The 17576-nt window shown below is 37.7% G+C and overlaps 1 protein-coding gene across 3 annotated transcripts in view; it reads right to left on the bottom strand.

Annotated features, from left to right (window-relative positions):
* Positions 1-17576, bottom strand: part of AK7 (adenylate kinase 7) — a 31459-nt gene that overhangs the window by 6005 nt on the left and 7878 nt on the right. Inside the window, exons 6-15 of one of the 3 annotated variants that reach the window (XM_076345401.1) lie at positions 17418-17501; positions 16753-16841; positions 16136-16226; positions 9796-9873; positions 8904-9053; positions 7293-7421; positions 6845-6986; positions 5223-5351; positions 4130-4198; positions 2007-2204 (exon numbers count right to left, since the gene is read on the bottom strand). In XM_076345401.1, coding sequence (XP_076201516.1) covers positions 2007-2204; positions 4130-4198; positions 5223-5351; positions 6845-6986; positions 7293-7421; positions 8904-9053; positions 9796-9873; positions 16136-16226; positions 16753-16841; positions 17418-17501 — 1159 coding nt within the window. The remainder of the gene's footprint in view (positions 1-2006; positions 2205-4129; positions 4199-5222; positions 5352-6844; positions 6987-7292; positions 7422-8903; positions 9054-9795; positions 9874-16135; positions 16227-16752; positions 16842-17417; positions 17502-17576) is intronic. The other 2 variants (XM_076345402.1, XM_076345403.1) reach the window with 2 other exon arrangements.

The following is a 17576-nucleotide window of genomic DNA, read 5'->3' as shown; positions in this document are numbered from 1 at the left end:
CATAATTAACTGCATTTATCCTCAAAAATAAATACCTTTTAAATAAAAAATGAGGTTAGCACTGATGCTAACTGAGAGGAAAGATCACCAGAAAAGGAGTTCATAAATTAAGATCTTCAAAGGAAATTGCTGTTACAACTTTAACATGCCTTTTTGTAGATGATCTAACATGCCTGTGTCACCATCCCCGATTTGCAGATGAGAAAAACAAGACAAGATAACTGACTTGCAGACTTCATGCAGTGAGTCACTGTAGCAAAGTAAGGCTTCCAGAATCTTGAAGCCTACTCCTTTGTACTAATCATATTCCAGACTCAGAAAAAATAATAATCATAAAAGCAATTAATAAAGTCATATGTTATGATTCTCTAAAATTAAGGTGGAAGAAAGATTTTATTTGATTAGTTTGAGTCAATATTTAATAAATCAAGCACAATTTTTTAACCATTCCCCACTAAATTCCTTCAGAATATGACTGAGAAAGCAGTTGGCTCTCTGCTTAAATATGATGCTACTTAATTCTATGGATCTGATATAAACCAACTGGAACATCAGCTAGAATGGAGGGGTATTTGCAGAGCTGAAGGTTCCTCACTGAAGTTATCTTTGTAATCTGTCCTTGCCATTTTACAACAGAAAGCCATATGCTTGCATACTTCAGTGGGTAACAATCAGTGATGTGAATATAGGTGAAGAGGCAGTCCCTGAGATAAACAGGACCTAAAGACAATGCTCCTTTGAAGATGAGAATCAACACTATAAACTGAATGTGAAAATTACCTGGAAGTCACTGAATGTCACAGTTGTGATACCTCAATAATTAAAATTAGTAGGCCAGCAAGTTTCCTTATTTGGAATGGACTAGAGTTTAAGAGTAACCTTTGGGCATAATTCTTAGCAGAAAACACTGCAGTATTCTACCATAGAGTATACACTTTACAGCCCCCACCAAAATAGAACATGGTCTTGGACAGTGTTACTACTTGCATATTCAGAAGTATAAAAGAAAAGAATATGACCAATCGATGGCATCAGACCTTAATATTTACCATTTCTTACATTTACTTTCTGTAGCAGAATTACCTCAATTCTAAAATGATTATACTAACACACTATTTTTTTCCACTGCTACACTTCCTAATGACACAGGTATGGTATTATTCTCAAGATAATTTCCATGACTGACATTAAATACAAAAACTTAGGAAATCAATTATGACTGATGCTGTTCAACAATTAACTTCTCATAACTCATCTCAAATGGACATTCCAAATATCAGCAGTTTGATTTTAGTTGCAGGGTTTTCCCCTTGTTATTTCTTTTCTACCCCTCCCCGCAAAAAAAAAAAAAAAAAACAAAAAAAAAAAAAAACAAAACCATTTTTCTTAAGAATGCTGTCACTCTGATCTCACTTTTTTTGAGTAATCAGATTATAGTGATCTTCTCAAGATTTCCCAGTGACCACAATTTTCTAGATAGTGTGTAGGGACGACAAATTTTCTCACATACAGGTATAGTGCAAAACAGATTCAGTCCTAGCCTTCCACCTTTAATTTCTAATCGTTTTCTTTCATGCTTCATCATCTACAGATTACCCATATATTGTCATGGCATCCAAGGACAAGTCTGAAGAAAAAATATAAGCAACTATAATCTTGAAAGTCCATGAAAATATACTATTACACCAATCTGGAAGGATGCCAGCGCAGAGGTCTGTAACCTAAGTCAGAAAATTATTTTGATCATTTAGCCTGCAAAAATGAACAATTAAACCCCCTATTTTTTAAAACAGATTAACTGTATGAGAACAATTCAGAATCCTTATGAGTATACAGATATTTTTGCAGGCATATAATTAAATGCTTGTTGTATCTGTATTCTGCAACATTGATTAAAAAATATTATTTATACATGTACACTTACTATATGATCTTCACAAGTGTTAAATTTGTGACAATAAAATTTTTTTATTCATATTTTATCTAATAATTTTATTATTTCATACCAATAAACTGAGGATGTATTTCAAGTTCATCAAAATAGTTGAGAACAGTCTTATCGTCTGTGTTGAACTCTCTGAAGAGATTCAGAGATTGCAGGAACCGGTCCTGGGTATAATGAGTTCCAGCAACAATTCTCTCAGGCAGATTTATTATTCTGTTTATAAGGAATTCATCAGATGCAGTCAAAGAAATAACAAATTCTGCGAAGAACAACACATTATCAGCACCCATATATTATTGTTTTTCCTCTTTCTTACCTGTTTCGTGTTAATAATACATTTTAAACCACAATTGAACATAGATGTGAATTGTATATAACTTTATAGAGAATTTAATTATCAAATGCTTATATTCAACTTCTGCAGTTAGAGCAATCCAACAATATTAAGACATGTCTGTAAAGAAGCTACATATTCCAATTTCATCAAATTCTTTCTTAGCACTGTCAAGACTATTCTTGCAATAAGCAGCACAAAAATCGTAAGAACAGCAATGTAGTGTGGTCCAAATTTTCTGTGAAAGCAATCATACAACCAATACATGTAATAAGTATAGGAGGATTCTTATGAATTCCTATGAATGGTGCAGCCAAAGCAGCAAGTAACACTGGAAAATTTAACAACTCATTTGTCTGTCAAGTCATCAAAAGTCATCAACCTGTATTGTGATTTTTAATCTCACAAATAAAGGTGTATCTGCTGAATTAAAATAAATTAAAAAAAAAAAAATTGAATAGTGCATCAAAGATACTATGCCACCACATGCCATAAAATTTAGTGTAATGTTATTTTAGTACTACTGGTAGACAAAAACACCAGAAATCTTTCAAGGTTCCCTAAAAAAACCCATCTCCTTTCTTCACTTCAGAAGTCTCGTAATTGTAGTTTCATTACGCTGAATCTTGCAGTATTTTATTAACTCAACAATCAATTTTTATTTATTAAATATGACTTCATATAATTTATCACAATATATTCTGATATTTCTATTAATATCATTACTCAATACTACTGAAACCTGTTAATTTAACAAAGCCAGGAAGTAATTTTTCTGACACCAGAGAGAAATTTGAAGGATCAAGCACAGACACAGCCCCCCTCCCGCCTTCCCCCCCGCCCAGAAAAACCTCCAAAAAACCCCAGAACAAACCGAAGAAAACCTCCCCAAACTAACAAAAATCCTTTCTGGACCATTCTGTTTTCTAAAACAAGCTTTCTACAAGGTTGAGAAGGTATCTTCTTAAAACAGATCCCGTGCCTGAGGTCCTTGTTATGGGAGAGAAAGTGGTACTTCTCCAGCCCATCATAATAATTCGTTCACATTTCCTCTTTTGAAATGGAGGCTAAAAGTGGTTTCGTTTATGAATAACAGAAATTGTTTACTTCAGAAATCAGCAATTCATAAGTGGTTACAAACTTAGTAGCAGTCTGCTTTTTCAGTCAAACCTTTGTCCCCTTCATGTAAGCGCAAGGACTAAGGAATTTTTCAGAAAGTTCTGAATTTTCTTCACTTCCACTGAAGCCAGTAAATTATCATTTACTGAAACACTAAGCATTTGAGATATTCAATCTTTATACTATCTAACTGGACACATCTTGTAATGCAAAATATGCCAAATGTATTGTTTGAATGTAATCAAAACTTCCAAAGAAATCAAGAATAGCGAAAACACCAGGATGAAGCCATTTCTGCATAGATGAAAACCACTCTATTTTAATTCCCAACTTAACTGATGCATTAAAATGAATTTGGTAACATCTTTCAAGATATCACACTAAAGATAAACTTAGTTTTTTTAATATGCCAAGTTCAGGAGCTCATGTTTATTCCATTAATAGCTGTAATCACAACAAAGGCAGTCGCTACTATTGTTATCAGCCAACATGATGCCATTTTCACAAAAAGAAAAAAAAAAAAGAATAAAACACCCACAAACAGAACCAAAACCTTCCTTTTGATTAATTGTTCACTTTCAAATAAGAAGGCAGCAGCATTACATGGATTAGATACTTATTTCATGTTAAATTAAATATGAACAGATGGAGTGATATTTTAGATTTCTCGTTGGTGGCAGCAGTACTTGAAAACTCCTCTGTTTATTTAAAAAGAAATTTATCAAACTTACCAGGTGTGATTAATTTATCACATTTAGGTATTTTGCCTCTAATTTCTTCTTCTTCATCTTCACTTTCCACTAAAACAAAAGTGAGAAATATTTTTTTTTTATATATATATATATATTTGCTAAAAATGTGCCCCATACAAACACAGGTTTGTCTATATTCAAATTATACTAATTGTTGGAAATTAGTCTAATCTGGACACCAGTTTAGAGAATTCAGTAAGTAATTCGTGCTGCCAGCCACCACAGAATTCTACCTTGGGACACTAATAGTTGTTTGCCTATACAGTGGAAGTATGCAAATGCATACACAATTTTAAAATGTGTGCATACTGCTATCCTGACCCTGGCCTCTCCTCCTGCCAAGTACATTATTCTGCCAAAAACCAGAGACAGGGCTCAGAACAGTGAGTAGAAATGTTTTACAGTAGTATGGTTAAAATGGTTTCTGCCATTAAGTGCCTGCTATTCTGAATAGTCAGTATGCCTGAAGGGCATCAGCTGAGCATGATAATTTACAGCCCAGCATATTAAGCTGAACAAGACTGTTTTTTGTTTTCCTTCAAACCTCATTATATAATTTACATATGGAGATGGTTCTTGGTCTTAATGCATGGACAGTACTTGCTCACAATTTGAAATGTATGTTGCAGAGCTCCTCTGAAGTCATATCTACTGTAGCTGATCTAATATACCCACTCTAATCTGGCTCACAAAACATGTATTGGTGCACTGGCTGGATCCCCTCATTAAGCAGCCCTTAAATATTATGAAGAAATTCTGCCTTAGAGTTTGCTTGAGTGGAGTAGACCAACACAGAACAAGAAAGCATCCTCCATATTTGTGCATTCACTTAGTACTTTGCCAGCAAAGATAGTCTGAAAACTATCTTGTGCTTCAATTAAATAAGGTGTATTACAATCCTTCTTACATTTTAAGCATCATGTGAAAACAACTTTATTTTGTGTCCTGCACTGCAGTCATTACAGCACTGATGTACTTCAACTACTATGGCTCTGAGAACAATAATGATAATGACAATATTTGCAGCAATAAAAACAAAAGCAGCAATAAAAACAAAAGGAGCAGTACTTACAATTAAAAAGATCTTTTGCCTGGTCATAGGTCTCTGGGAACCCATCTAAAACATATCCCTGATTCCTACAGGGCATAGATTTGAGCTCATCCTTCACAAATTTAACAACGTACTGATCATCTAGACGACCTAAGACACAAAGAAGGTTAATAGGTACCAAGTTTATGGAAAAGAGATATCTGAAATTATTTTACTAACATTTTAATTAATTTATCAGAAAAACTTCTATTTAGACCCTAAAAAATTTATGTATTTTGAGTTACGATCTGTATATTACCTGTTGTCAGTGATCTATGAAATATGTGTAGCTATAAAAGAAAAATACATTTGTGTTTACAAGGACATAAATATTAGAACTTTAAGGATACTAAACATGAAATGAGGTTTTTTAGAATAATGCAGTCAGATTTTAATAGAAGCAGCAAAGAAATATTTATAGAAAAAGAAGTGACAAAACAATAATTTTCTATTTACAATTAACAGTAAGACTTAAAGATAGTCTTGCAAAACAAACATGAGATAGGTTTTACAAGTTTCATTTTCAGATTAATAGATTGAGATATGAAGCAGTATATTAACTTGGCCTACATTGTTGAGCAAATATGTGGGAGTAAAAAGTTTGGTTTGACCTAATTTTTTGTCCTTTTGCAACCATTGACTCCAGTTTCCTACTTTATTTTGCTTTGCCTTTTGAAAGTCTTAAATATTTATAAACCCTTGTAAACATGAAAGTATGTTACCATTTTAAAAGGCATTATTATTTTCAACAACAAAGCAAGGCATGCAGAAGAGATGCTGCTATAGATGTCATAACTGAAGCTTTTGGCTGTGTTACAAGTTCATTGCTTTGCGGATACACAAGATCCAAACCAGGTAAACCTTTAGTGATAGAACGCATTTTTAAGGGGGATCACTTTATACCACATGGAAAATGTTAAGCACTAAGTCAAAAACTACATGACTTTATTCATATATAGATGATAATTAGTACTTTTCAGTAATGGCAATTTTTATGGACCTTTTTCAATCTGCAGACTTTAAAATTCTTCACAGGCTTCAGTAAATACTATTTACTTTTTAGAAATGGCCAAAATGAGATATAAGGTACTTAAAAAACCCCACAATCTCATATGACAGTGTACTAATTCTTTTTCTTACTAAAATACTTTTCTTCTTTGGAAATTTGATAAAGGCATGCTTCACTAACTTTTTACTTTACATTATATAAATTATGCTCCCTGTTCTGAGAAGAAAACATGATGTTTTTAAAAAAATCTGGTGAAGAATCTAATGCTTCTGAGTATACCATTGTTACTTATATATCAACTTACAGTGTAAAAAGAATTATATAAAATGTATAAAGAAGTAGAAAGTTGGAGCTTCTACAATTAAAGCACCACAGTATTTAAAAAATATATCACTTTTGATATACAAGGTATATAATGTATAATATAAAACATTGTATTTGATTTTTAAATAAGGTACAGACAAATGGGCAGGGCATGATTCTTGCTTTTCATAGGATGTAAAAGTTCTGAAGCACCAATTTACTTCCTGATTTTCCATTTGCATGGGCTTGCACTAGTTACCTAAATCCCACCTTAGTACTTTGTATTTCCTACCTGCATTCTGTTCCATGCTTTCTTTTATTCTAGCTAATAACTCGTGTGCTGCTTCTACATTTTTACCCTCTTCCTCTTCATCATCTTCTCCCTCTTCTCCCACACTGTCAGAGTCCAGTTCTTTAGGAACCACAATTTTCTCCTGAATTCAAGATCAGAAATATGAATAGGCTCAGAAATTCCATAGCCAAATTTCTTTTATACACAGATGTAACAAAAGGAAAAAAAATAAAATTAAACAATTCATTTCACGTATGCTCCTGGACAGTGAGATACTGAGCAACCTTCAGGTTCTAAAAAGAGTTCAGTGCATCCCCCAGAGGGATCAGTGTGTCAAAAGAGTTTTCCATTCTGAAATAACAGAATTATAACTAATTTTTAAATGATGCCAAACATTTTAAAATCACAGAAATTAAAATAATAGCAAAATTAGAAAACAGCAACACACCAGATTTGCTATTGTTTCAGAAATCACATCATTTATCTTAATGTGATGTAGCTTGTAGTGTTTGCAGAGCTCTTCAGCAATGGTAGATTTGCCAACCCCAGGAGGACCATGAATGCAAACTTTGAGAGGCTGGAAAAAAAAGATAAAGATATAACATCATTCAAACAATATGGATTTTTTTTTTGTAAAAGGAACAATCTTTTTACTATAACTAATAGGAAATAACAATTATTATCATTAAAACAGAAAATTTATTTTAGTTTTATTCCTTTATTTATTTCTCACTGAATATCTCCTATATCATCCACAGGCTTCGAGTAACACAGTTACTTAATTTAAATGTACAACTTCACCATTGGAGAAAAAGCATGCTTCTATTTAGTAGACCCACAGACCAACTAATAGTGTCACTGTTAGTGTTTGAATGATCAAAAGAGACGAAACACAACCCCACAGATAGGATGCAGTGAATTTTGGAATGAGGTGGCAGATATTCTACTATACACGTGCAATAGCTCTATTTCCCAGCTGAGGTAGAGTTGCTGTCATCACAATGGTTATTTTGACCTCAAAAATTTCAGATCCATCCTAATCTTAAGATATTATCAATTTCTCATTTCAGCCCACCTGGCCCATAGATGAGTAAGGGTAACTAAGATTCCAGTATACACTTATTAAATATATTATGCAACAAACTCAAAATCGTACATCATTAACTGCCTATCTTAATTCAGTAAATCTGACAGTGCAAAGTCTGCAAATTTAATAGAGTAGTGACAGGGACAGAGGTCTAGCCAGCCTTCCCTCCCCTTGCCACTTGGTATGTCTATATTTTGTACTGAATTTTTTGAATTACATGCATACGTACTCAGATGCAGTAGTTTAACCCAAACACAGATCTGATAATCCTTTCAGAAGTACGCAGGGATTTGTAACGAACAACCTCGAATGATAGTAGCTGTATTTTGTTTTACACCTCCTGAACTCTTGTTCAAAGTTTGAACAAGATTTAGACATGCTGAACAGCTTTATCATACCAATCAATACTTGAATGTATGCAAGCATTTTTCTGCACCTTTGAATAACTTTCCCCATTTGAATACAGAAGTTCTAAATACTAAGCTAACATAGGAAACAGCACAGTTGCTCAGTACATTACGTAATAGAGCAGGGTAAAATGAAAGCTACATTGCAATTGAATATCCTGGCTCACTAAATATAATGAAGGACACAAAATACTCGCCTAACTACTGGCTATTATAAAAAAGCTTAAATAAAAGATACACTTATTGTGTTCTTGAAGCCAAATATACCACGAATGCCATATGTTGCATACAGAAACTAGTTTCAGAACAGCAGCTTCTCCATCAGAAAGCTTATTTGCATTTACAGGCTTTCAGTTTTAGGCATAAAAGAAATAAAACTCGATGATTATTGTTTTAATTAATATTCCCTCTTTTTTAACTTCTTCAATTTAATTTTCAGTTTTTATGTTCACTTATTTTGCATCTATATCAGTCTTCCATGTATTTTTACTTAAATTAAAGCTTGTATTTATATACCCATTTCTATTGGGAAAAAAAAAGAAAGGCGCACTTTAAAATAGCGTACCAGTAATCCTCGACTTTGCTTGTATTCCTTGACGATTTGTTCAATGTTCTCCACCAGTCCTGCCTGAGCAACCCACTTAATGTTGAAAGACTCTTTCAGAAACATAGATTCCATCCGCAGGTTCACAAGCAACATATCCAAATGCATTTGCTGAGGGCGCAAAGCTACATTTATTTACAGATTTAAGCTATGCATGTTAAAAGAACACTGTTAGCTTAAACTAGAGACAAGAATGGAGGGGAGTAGAATAGAAATAATTAAAGCATAGGGAAAGAAGGTTTGCCCACAAAGCAAAACCAGACATTTTAAGCTTTTTAAAAATATAAACATTTTCAATGTATATTTGTATTTGAGTATTCTCATGAACTATTAGAACATGAAACATTAAACAATTATTCTGTACAATACAAAGGTTTCATATTGCAGGGAATAACCTCTTTCATAAATTTATCAAATACCATCTTAAAACTACCAAGGTTGTAATTTGTTTATTGCTCCTAAGAACAGTTCATTCCAGATAAACAGATGAATACAACATAATGTATGTACACTGTGTTCATCAGCCTTAGTAGCACCTCATTATTAACTTTTTTGTTATTTTTATCGTTTTGTGTAGGTTTTGTTAGAGTGCTCCAGTATGCTCAGTGCAGCAGTGACATGAGTGCTCCACTGCTTTTCTAAATCAGGCTGTAACTCCTCAAAATAGTCTGTTCTATGATGATTAAATTTTAGTTTGTTTATTTTCTAAATTTAAACTCACTCTCTATATTTTTAGGCATGTTTAGGGTTAAATTTTTCTGGTGAAATAAAAGAAGAAATTATATATTTCATGACATTATACTTTTAAGTTTACATCCTTTCCTTAAGCAATAAAGGGGAAAAAAGTACTAACTGTTAACTCTTTGCTCAGGAATGCATTTTCTTTTGGAATCTTCTCAATTTTTCCTGGTCCAACATTTTTACTGATACACTATCAAGAAAAAAAATAAATACACTTACCAAATCAGATTCTTAGAAAAAAATGTACAGGATTTCTGTGGATATAATATGTGCTTTAAATTTTATGTTACACTATACCCGAAAAATCAGTATACTGATTTGCAATAGATCAAAGAACAGTATATTAACTTTACTGTTACTGTTAAGCACCTTTGTTTTGCTATATATCACTTCCTCTTTAGTACTTGCAATAAAAAAACCCAAACAAACAACCCAAAACCACAGAAAAGTGTTCCGAAGCTCTTAAATCTATGTACAACTTCCTACTGCTTAAGGACTATTTGGAGACCTATTTTATTTCCCAGCAGTTTCACTTCAGGTTCTTGAAGTATTTAATTCTGTTAACAATCAGGAAGGGTTTTCAGATCGATGCCACCAATAACTCTCCACGTTACTATCTTCATTTCATCATTAGGCAGAAGTTTTTAGTTGCTCCTACAGCCCTTTAAAATACATTTAAAACCCCACTAGATTCCATAAAATCATAAAAATTGACATAGAGCTTCAGATCAAATCTACATATATTCCAGTGTTCTATCTCCAATGATGTCAATTAGGGGACATCTAAATGAAAGTAAGAATGGGAAAAGCATATATGATACTCCTTCCAGATACTGTTCTAATCTTCAACTATTTTCAGCTCAGAGACTTCCTAAACTAGAAATAGCTGCTGTATATTTAAGTAACTCTCAAGGTGTTTCTCTCCCATGTACCTTTCCAGTCTTCCCCTGGGCTGGTACAGCTGCCCACCAAGACAGCTCTCCGCAGCGCTCTCTGCAACACTCTCCACTGGCAACTTCCTGTCTCTACAAGAACTGTCCGCTTACTCCTGGCCTCTATTTCCCATTTCTAAACAATCACATACCCATGAAAGGACCCAGCCACTTTTCTTAGGGTGCCTAGCTGCTTCTCAACAGCTTTTGGTGAAGTACTTCTTTGAAAGCCTTTGGGAAATTCAAGTAGACTACATCAGCTTGTTCACCCTTATCCACATTTGCTGGTCACGTTAAAGAACTTCAGGAGGTTTCCAAAGTATTTGAAAGTACTTTTTTGGAAAGTATTTCTTGGAAAAGTATTTTCCAAAAGTCACATTGACTCTTCCCAAATACATTATATGTATCTGGGTGTCCTTTAATGCATTTAATTTATTGTAATGTCTAATAATGTACCTGGTTATTAGCCAACAGTATTAGGCATATTGGCCTGTAATTCCCAAAACATTTCAGAAACCTCTCTTTTTACATTGGCATCACATTTATCATGCTCCAGCCTTCAAATGCCAGGACTGTGCTAAACAGCAGGTTGTATGCGTGAATTAGCAATTCAGAATTATTTCATCCTTGAGCTATTTCAGACCTCTTCATTGAATACTATAAGACTCTGGTGGTTTCTTAGTGTTCATTTTGTCAATTCATTCTATAATCTTTTCTACAGTTACTTTAGTTGTATACATATTCTCTAACAAGTTATCCACAAAGAGATCCTGAAGCATTAAGATGCTTCCAAATTCTTACCCATGCCTTGTCTTCTCTAAGTGCTCCTTTTATACCATAATCATCAATTTGCCTTATAGATTTCCTGGCAGGCTTTTTGTTCTTTAAGTGTTTGAAAAAAGGATATTCATTTTGAGTCTTTCCTGATAGTTGATCTTCAAGTGTTTTTTCACTTATCCTGCCAGATTTCATGATCCTTTCTATTCTATTTTCTTCATCTGGACATACCCATTACTTTTTGAAGTTTGACATCTTGTTTTCTTCAACCTACAGTTTAACCGTGCTGATTTTCATTTTCTCTTTCCCAAACTTTTCTTAATAAGTAGCATGCAATGGCCTTATATGGCTAATAATGTAAGTTTCAATAGCCTCTACCCTTCTCTTCCAAGGACTTAATATTTTTAATGTCTTTTGTGTTCATTTTTATATAATGCTCTTTCCTATGGTTGACCATAGCTGTAAAAGTTATTTTGACCTTTGCTTCTTCCATAGGAATGTTGACTAATTGCATTATGGTCACTTATACCAAATGGCTCTTCAACTATTAACTTTCCAGTGAGACCGTGTATATTCATAGAATCATAGAATCATTAAGGTTGGAAAAGACCTCTAAGATCATCAAGTCCAACTGTCGACCCAACACCACCATGCCCACTAAACCATGTCCCTAAGTGCCGCATCTGCACATCTTTTAAATACTTCCAGGGATGGGGACTCCACCACTTCCATGGGCAGCCTCTTCCAATGTTTAACCACTCTTTCAGTAAAGAAATTTTTCCTCACGTCCAATCTAAACCTCCCCTGGCGCAACTTGAGGCCATTTCCTCTCGTCCTATCGCTTGTTACTTGGGAGAAGAGACCAACACCCACCTCACTACAACCTCCTTTCAGGTAGTTGTAGAGAGCGATGAGGTCTCCCCTCAGCCTCCTTTTCTCCAGGCTAAACAGTCCCAGTTCCCTCAGCCACTCCTCAGAAGACTTGTTCTCCAGACCCCTCACCAGCCTCGTTGCCCTTCTCTGGACACGCTCCAGCACCTCGACGTCCTTCTTGTAGTGAGGGGCCCAAAACTGAACACAGTATTCGAGGTGCGGCCTCACCAGGGCCGAGTACAGGGGCACGATCACTTCCCTACTCCTGCTGGCCACACTATTTCTGATACAGGCCAGGATGCCATTGGCCTTCTTGGCTGCCTGGGCACACTGCCAGCTCATGTTCAGCTGGCTGTTGACCAACACCCCCAGGTCCTTCTCTGCTGGGCAGCTTTCCAGCCACTCTTCCCCAAGCCTGTAGCGCTGCATGGGGTTGTTGTGCCTCAAGTGCAGGACCCGGCACTTGGCCTTGTTGAATCTCATGCAGTTGGCCTGGGCCCATCGATCCAGCCTGTCCAGATCCCTCTGCAGAGGCTTCCTACCCTCGAGCAGATCAACACTCCCGCCCAACTTGGTGTCGTCTGCAAACTTACTGAGGGTGCACTCAGTCCCCTCATCCAGATCATCAATAAAGATATTGAACAAGACCGGCCCCAGTACTGAGCCCTGGGGAACACCGCTCGTGACCGGCCGCCCACTGGATGTAACTCCATTCACCACAACTCTCTGGGCCCGGCCGTCCAGCCAGTTTTTGACCCAGCGCAGAGTACACCTGTCTAAGCCATGAGCCGCCAGCTTCTCTAGGAGAATGCTGTGGGAGACGGTGTCAAAGGCCTTACTGAAGTCCAGGTAGACCACATCCACAGCCTTTCCCTCGTCCACTAGGTGGGTCACCTGGTCATAGAAGGAGATCAGGTTGGTCAAGCAGGACCTGCCTCTCATGAACCCGTGCTGGCTGGGCCTGATCCCCTGGTTGTCCCACACATGCCTTGTGAGCGCCCTCATGATGAACTGCTCCATAATCTTCCCTGGCACCAAGGTCAGGCTGACAGCCCTGTAGTTCCCCAGAACCTCCTTCCGGCCCTTCTTGTAGATGGGCGTCACATTGGCAAGCCTCCAGTCGCCCGGGACCTCCCCCGTTAACCAGGACTGCTGATAAATGACGGAGAGTGGCTTGGCGAGCTCCTCCGCCAGCTCCCTCAGCGCTCTTGGGTGGATCCCATCCGGCCCCATAGACTTGTGAGCATCCAGGTGGTGTAGCAGGTCATTAACTGCTTCCTCTTGGATTATGGGGGATTCATCCTGCTCGCCATCCCTGTCTTCCAGCTCAGGGGGCCAAGTACCCTGAGGATAACTGGTCTGCCTGTTAAAGACTGAGGCAAAGAAGGCATTGAGTATCTCAGCCTTTTCCTCATCCTCAGTGACAATGTTCCCCCCCGCATCCAATAAGGGATGGAGATTCTCCCTGGCTCTCTTCTTGTCATTAATATATTTGTAAAAGCTTTTTTTGTTGTCTTTAATGACAGCGGCCAGATTGCGTTCTAGCTGGGCTTTTGCCTTTCTCATTTCTTCTCTGCATGACCTAACGAGATCCCTGTACTCTTCTTGAGTCGCCTGCCCCTTCTTCCACAAGTGGTAAACTCTCCTTTTTTTTCTGAGTCCCAGCAAAAGCTCCCCGTTCAGCCACACCGGTCATCTTCCCCACCCGTTCTTCTTATGGCACATGGGGACAGCCTGCTCCTGCGCCTTTAAGACTTCCTTCTTGAAGATCGTCCAGCCTTCCTGGACCCCTTTGCCCTTCAGGACTGCCTCCCAAGGGACTCTCTCAACCAGCGTCCTGAACAGGCCAAAGTCCGCCCTCCAGAAGTCCATGGTTGTGGTTTTGCTGGCCGCCCGCCTTACTTCACCAAGAATGGAGAATTCTACCATTTCATGGTCGCTAAGCCCAAGACGGCCTCCGACCACCACATCTCCCACCAGTCCTTCTCTGTTTGTAAACAGCAGGTCAAGAGAGGCACCTCCCCTGGTAGGCTCACTTACCAGCTGTGTCAGGAAGTTGTCTTCCACACACTCCAGGAACCTCCTAGACTGCTTCCTCTCTGCCGTGTTGTATTTCCAGCAGATGTCCAGGAAGTTGAAGTCCCCCACGAGAACAAGGGCTAGCGATTGAGAGACTTCTGCCAGCCGCTTGTAGAACGCTTCATCCGCCCCTTCATTCTGGTTGGGTGGCCTATAACAGACTCCCAACAGGATATCTGCCTCGTTGGCCTTCCCCCTCATCCTTACCCATAAACACTCAACCGTACCATCATCACAATTGTTGAGCTCTAGACAATCGAAACACTCCCTAACATACAGGGCCACCCCACCGCCTCTCCTTCCTCACCTGTCCCTTCTGAAGAGTCTATAGCCATCCATTGCAGCACTCCAATCGTGAGAGTCACCCCACCATGTTTCTGTGATGGCGACTAAGTCATATCTATCCTGCTGCACAATGGCTTCCAGCTCCTCCTGCTTGCCACCCATGCTGCGTGCATTGGTGTAGATGCACTTGAGCTGTCCTATCAATTTCGCCCCCAGCATTGGCATGCCATCCCTAGGCTCATCTCTAGTGGGCCTGGTTTTATCCCCTTCCCCCTTCAAACCTAGTTTAAAGCCCTTTCGATGAGCCCTGCCAATTCATGAGCGATGATCCTTTTCCCCCTGTGAGATAGCTGAACTCCATCTGTTGCCAGCAGGCCGGTGCCATGTAAACCTCCCCATGATCAAAAAAGCCAGAATTCCTCCGATGGCACCAGCCTCTGAGCCACGTGTTGATCAGGTGTGTTTTCCTGTTCCTTTCAGTATCCTTCCCTGCCACTGTAGGGATTGAGGAAAACACTACCTGTGCTCCTGACCCTTCAACCAGTCGCCCCAGTGCCCTGAAGTCTCTTTTGATCGCTTCAGGGCTTCTCTCTGGAACCTCATCACTGTCAGCCTGTATAACCAACAGCGGGTAGTAGTCGGAAGGCCGTACCAGACCAGGGAGTTTCCTAGTAATGTCTCTGACCTGGGCCCCAGGAAGGCAGCAGACTTCCCTGTGGGATGGGTCTGGTCGGCATATCGGGCCCTCTGTTCCCCTCAGAAGGGAATCGCCTACGACAATTACCCCCCTTTTTTTCTTAGCAGAGGCAGTCATAATGCGTGGGGCTGACTGCCTCACCCTAGGCAACCTCCTGGATGGACCTTCGTCTACATCCTCATTTGCCTGGCCCTCAAGTTCCAGGGCCCCGTATGTGTTCTGTAAGGGCAACCGGGAAGGTGAGGGAATCTGAGGTGTTATCTGAACCAAAACAAAGGTTGCATCTTGTTGTGAGCTCCCTAACACACTGTTCCATGAAACACGCTTTGACACAACCAAAAATATTGGGCTGTTCTGTTTGGCCCTTATGTAATATTTGCTCAATCTGCATGAGCAAGTCTCCTATAACATTGTATTAGTTGACTCTCACTATCAGTGTATAGTTCAACAGTGTCATCAAGACTATTTCCAGACTTAATTTCAAAATGCTTGGAAAAACAAGATATCTTCCTACAAAATGAAGCGAAAAACATCTTAAAGACTTTGAGTATCTAACTACAGTACTGTGAATCCCATAACAGTTCACCAGAACTTTCTTAGGTAAAATTTCTACTTAAGTTAATGGTAATACTGCGAAGTTAGTTCTGCAAAATCAGGTCCAAGTAATGTATTTTGTTCAAAGGACAGAAGTCTTGGAGGATTTCAAAATAATTTTCTATGTCATTTACTACACAAGATAATTCAGGAAGACCTAGGATAGCCTTTAAAATCTTAAAGATATCTGAAAAGAAAAGAATCAAATCTCTTACCTTTATTAATTCTCGAAGAGTGTGCATAGATACATCTACTGCAAGGATATAGTGAAACCTTGGCCTGTGGTCTGCTATATTTTGTAACACTCTGAAACATAGCAAGTACAGTCAGGGCCGGTAGTGAGAGAAGCATACTGGGCTTTCGTTGTTAAATGCACTTCAGAAACAGTACAAAGAGTTTGTAAAATCTTGCAGAACTTTTCAGAGCATGATATTTTCATATATATTTTCCTTAATAAAGAAGCACAGCTAGATATTTTATTTGGAAAGAAGTTCAAAGGAGAAAAAACAACATCTGTAGAAGGTATTAACTCAGCCTGCTGCAGAGTCCATGATCCATTTCCAGTTCTGTGCCAGTTAACTGGTATCACACTCTAGATTGAGCATTGCTAGTAATTTCTTAAAAGCATAGCACCAGTGCAACAGTCAGATAAGGTTTCCAGAAGGCATATCTAGTACTAAAGAAGCAGAAGTCTCTGTTTGACTCAGTAAGAAGGGCTAAAGGGCTTAAACGCACCCACCCCAATTTAAAAGCCTCAGTACTCACCAGTAGATTTGGATTTGTTATCTAGCTAAGTATCAATTATTGTCCAGGGGAATTTTTTTTTACTTACGCTGCTAAATCAAGAACATGAATAGTTGGAATAAAATTGTTTCCATCTCCAAAAACAGGTATTGCAGGAGTCTCACTAAGCCAACCTATCTGAAAATAAAATGGAGAATGAAGTGAGGAGAAAAAGGTTACTTTTAACTAGAGCTAAAAAAGGAGCATTTGTTTACTAGGCAAATCTATATATTCAGGATTTAAAGTTCAATTTCTTGAATGATTAATGGAACTGCAGTAAAGGAAACAGTTCTTGATAAATACTGACTGGCAGCCTACAAAAAACAATAAACTTTTTTTTTTAAAGAATATTCTTTGATCTTGACAAATGTTATTTTGTACCCCAAATAAAAGAAATGCTTGGGAAAAAAAGAGAATATAATGTTGAGAAGACAGACATTTTTCCTGATTCCATTGATATGACAGACACGTTCTCACTGTAAAGTACATATGGAGATACTGTTCAAAAACGATGGAAAAAACTAAAAAACATACAGAGCCAAAAAAGTGGAAAACACTTCCACTGTAGCTAAAACATTTCAAAGGGATCAAGTAATCAGTTTTGTTCACAAAAGCATTAAGCTTATGATACCAAAGCTACTAAAAATGCATTCCATTCCAGTGTGGTTTGCCCTTAGAAATTAAATGAACCTTCAAAAATAGTTAGATGTCTACCTTAAAAAAGTAGTGCAAGACTCCTTCCCCAGCTCCATATTGATGTCCTGAGGCAACAACATAAGTTGAAAATTTGTGTTTGTTCTGTGAAGTAAAATCAACAAGAAAGTTTTTGTAAAAATATGGTAGTGGCTTAACCTGAAAATACGAAGTGTGTAA

Source organism: Aptenodytes patagonicus, chromosome 7, assembly GCF_965638725.1.
Source record: "Aptenodytes patagonicus chromosome 7, bAptPat1.pri.cur, whole genome shotgun sequence".
Lineage (NCBI taxonomy): Eukaryota > Metazoa > Chordata > Aves > Sphenisciformes > Spheniscidae > Aptenodytes > Aptenodytes patagonicus.
This window is presented reverse-complemented; position numbering and strand designations above follow the sequence as displayed.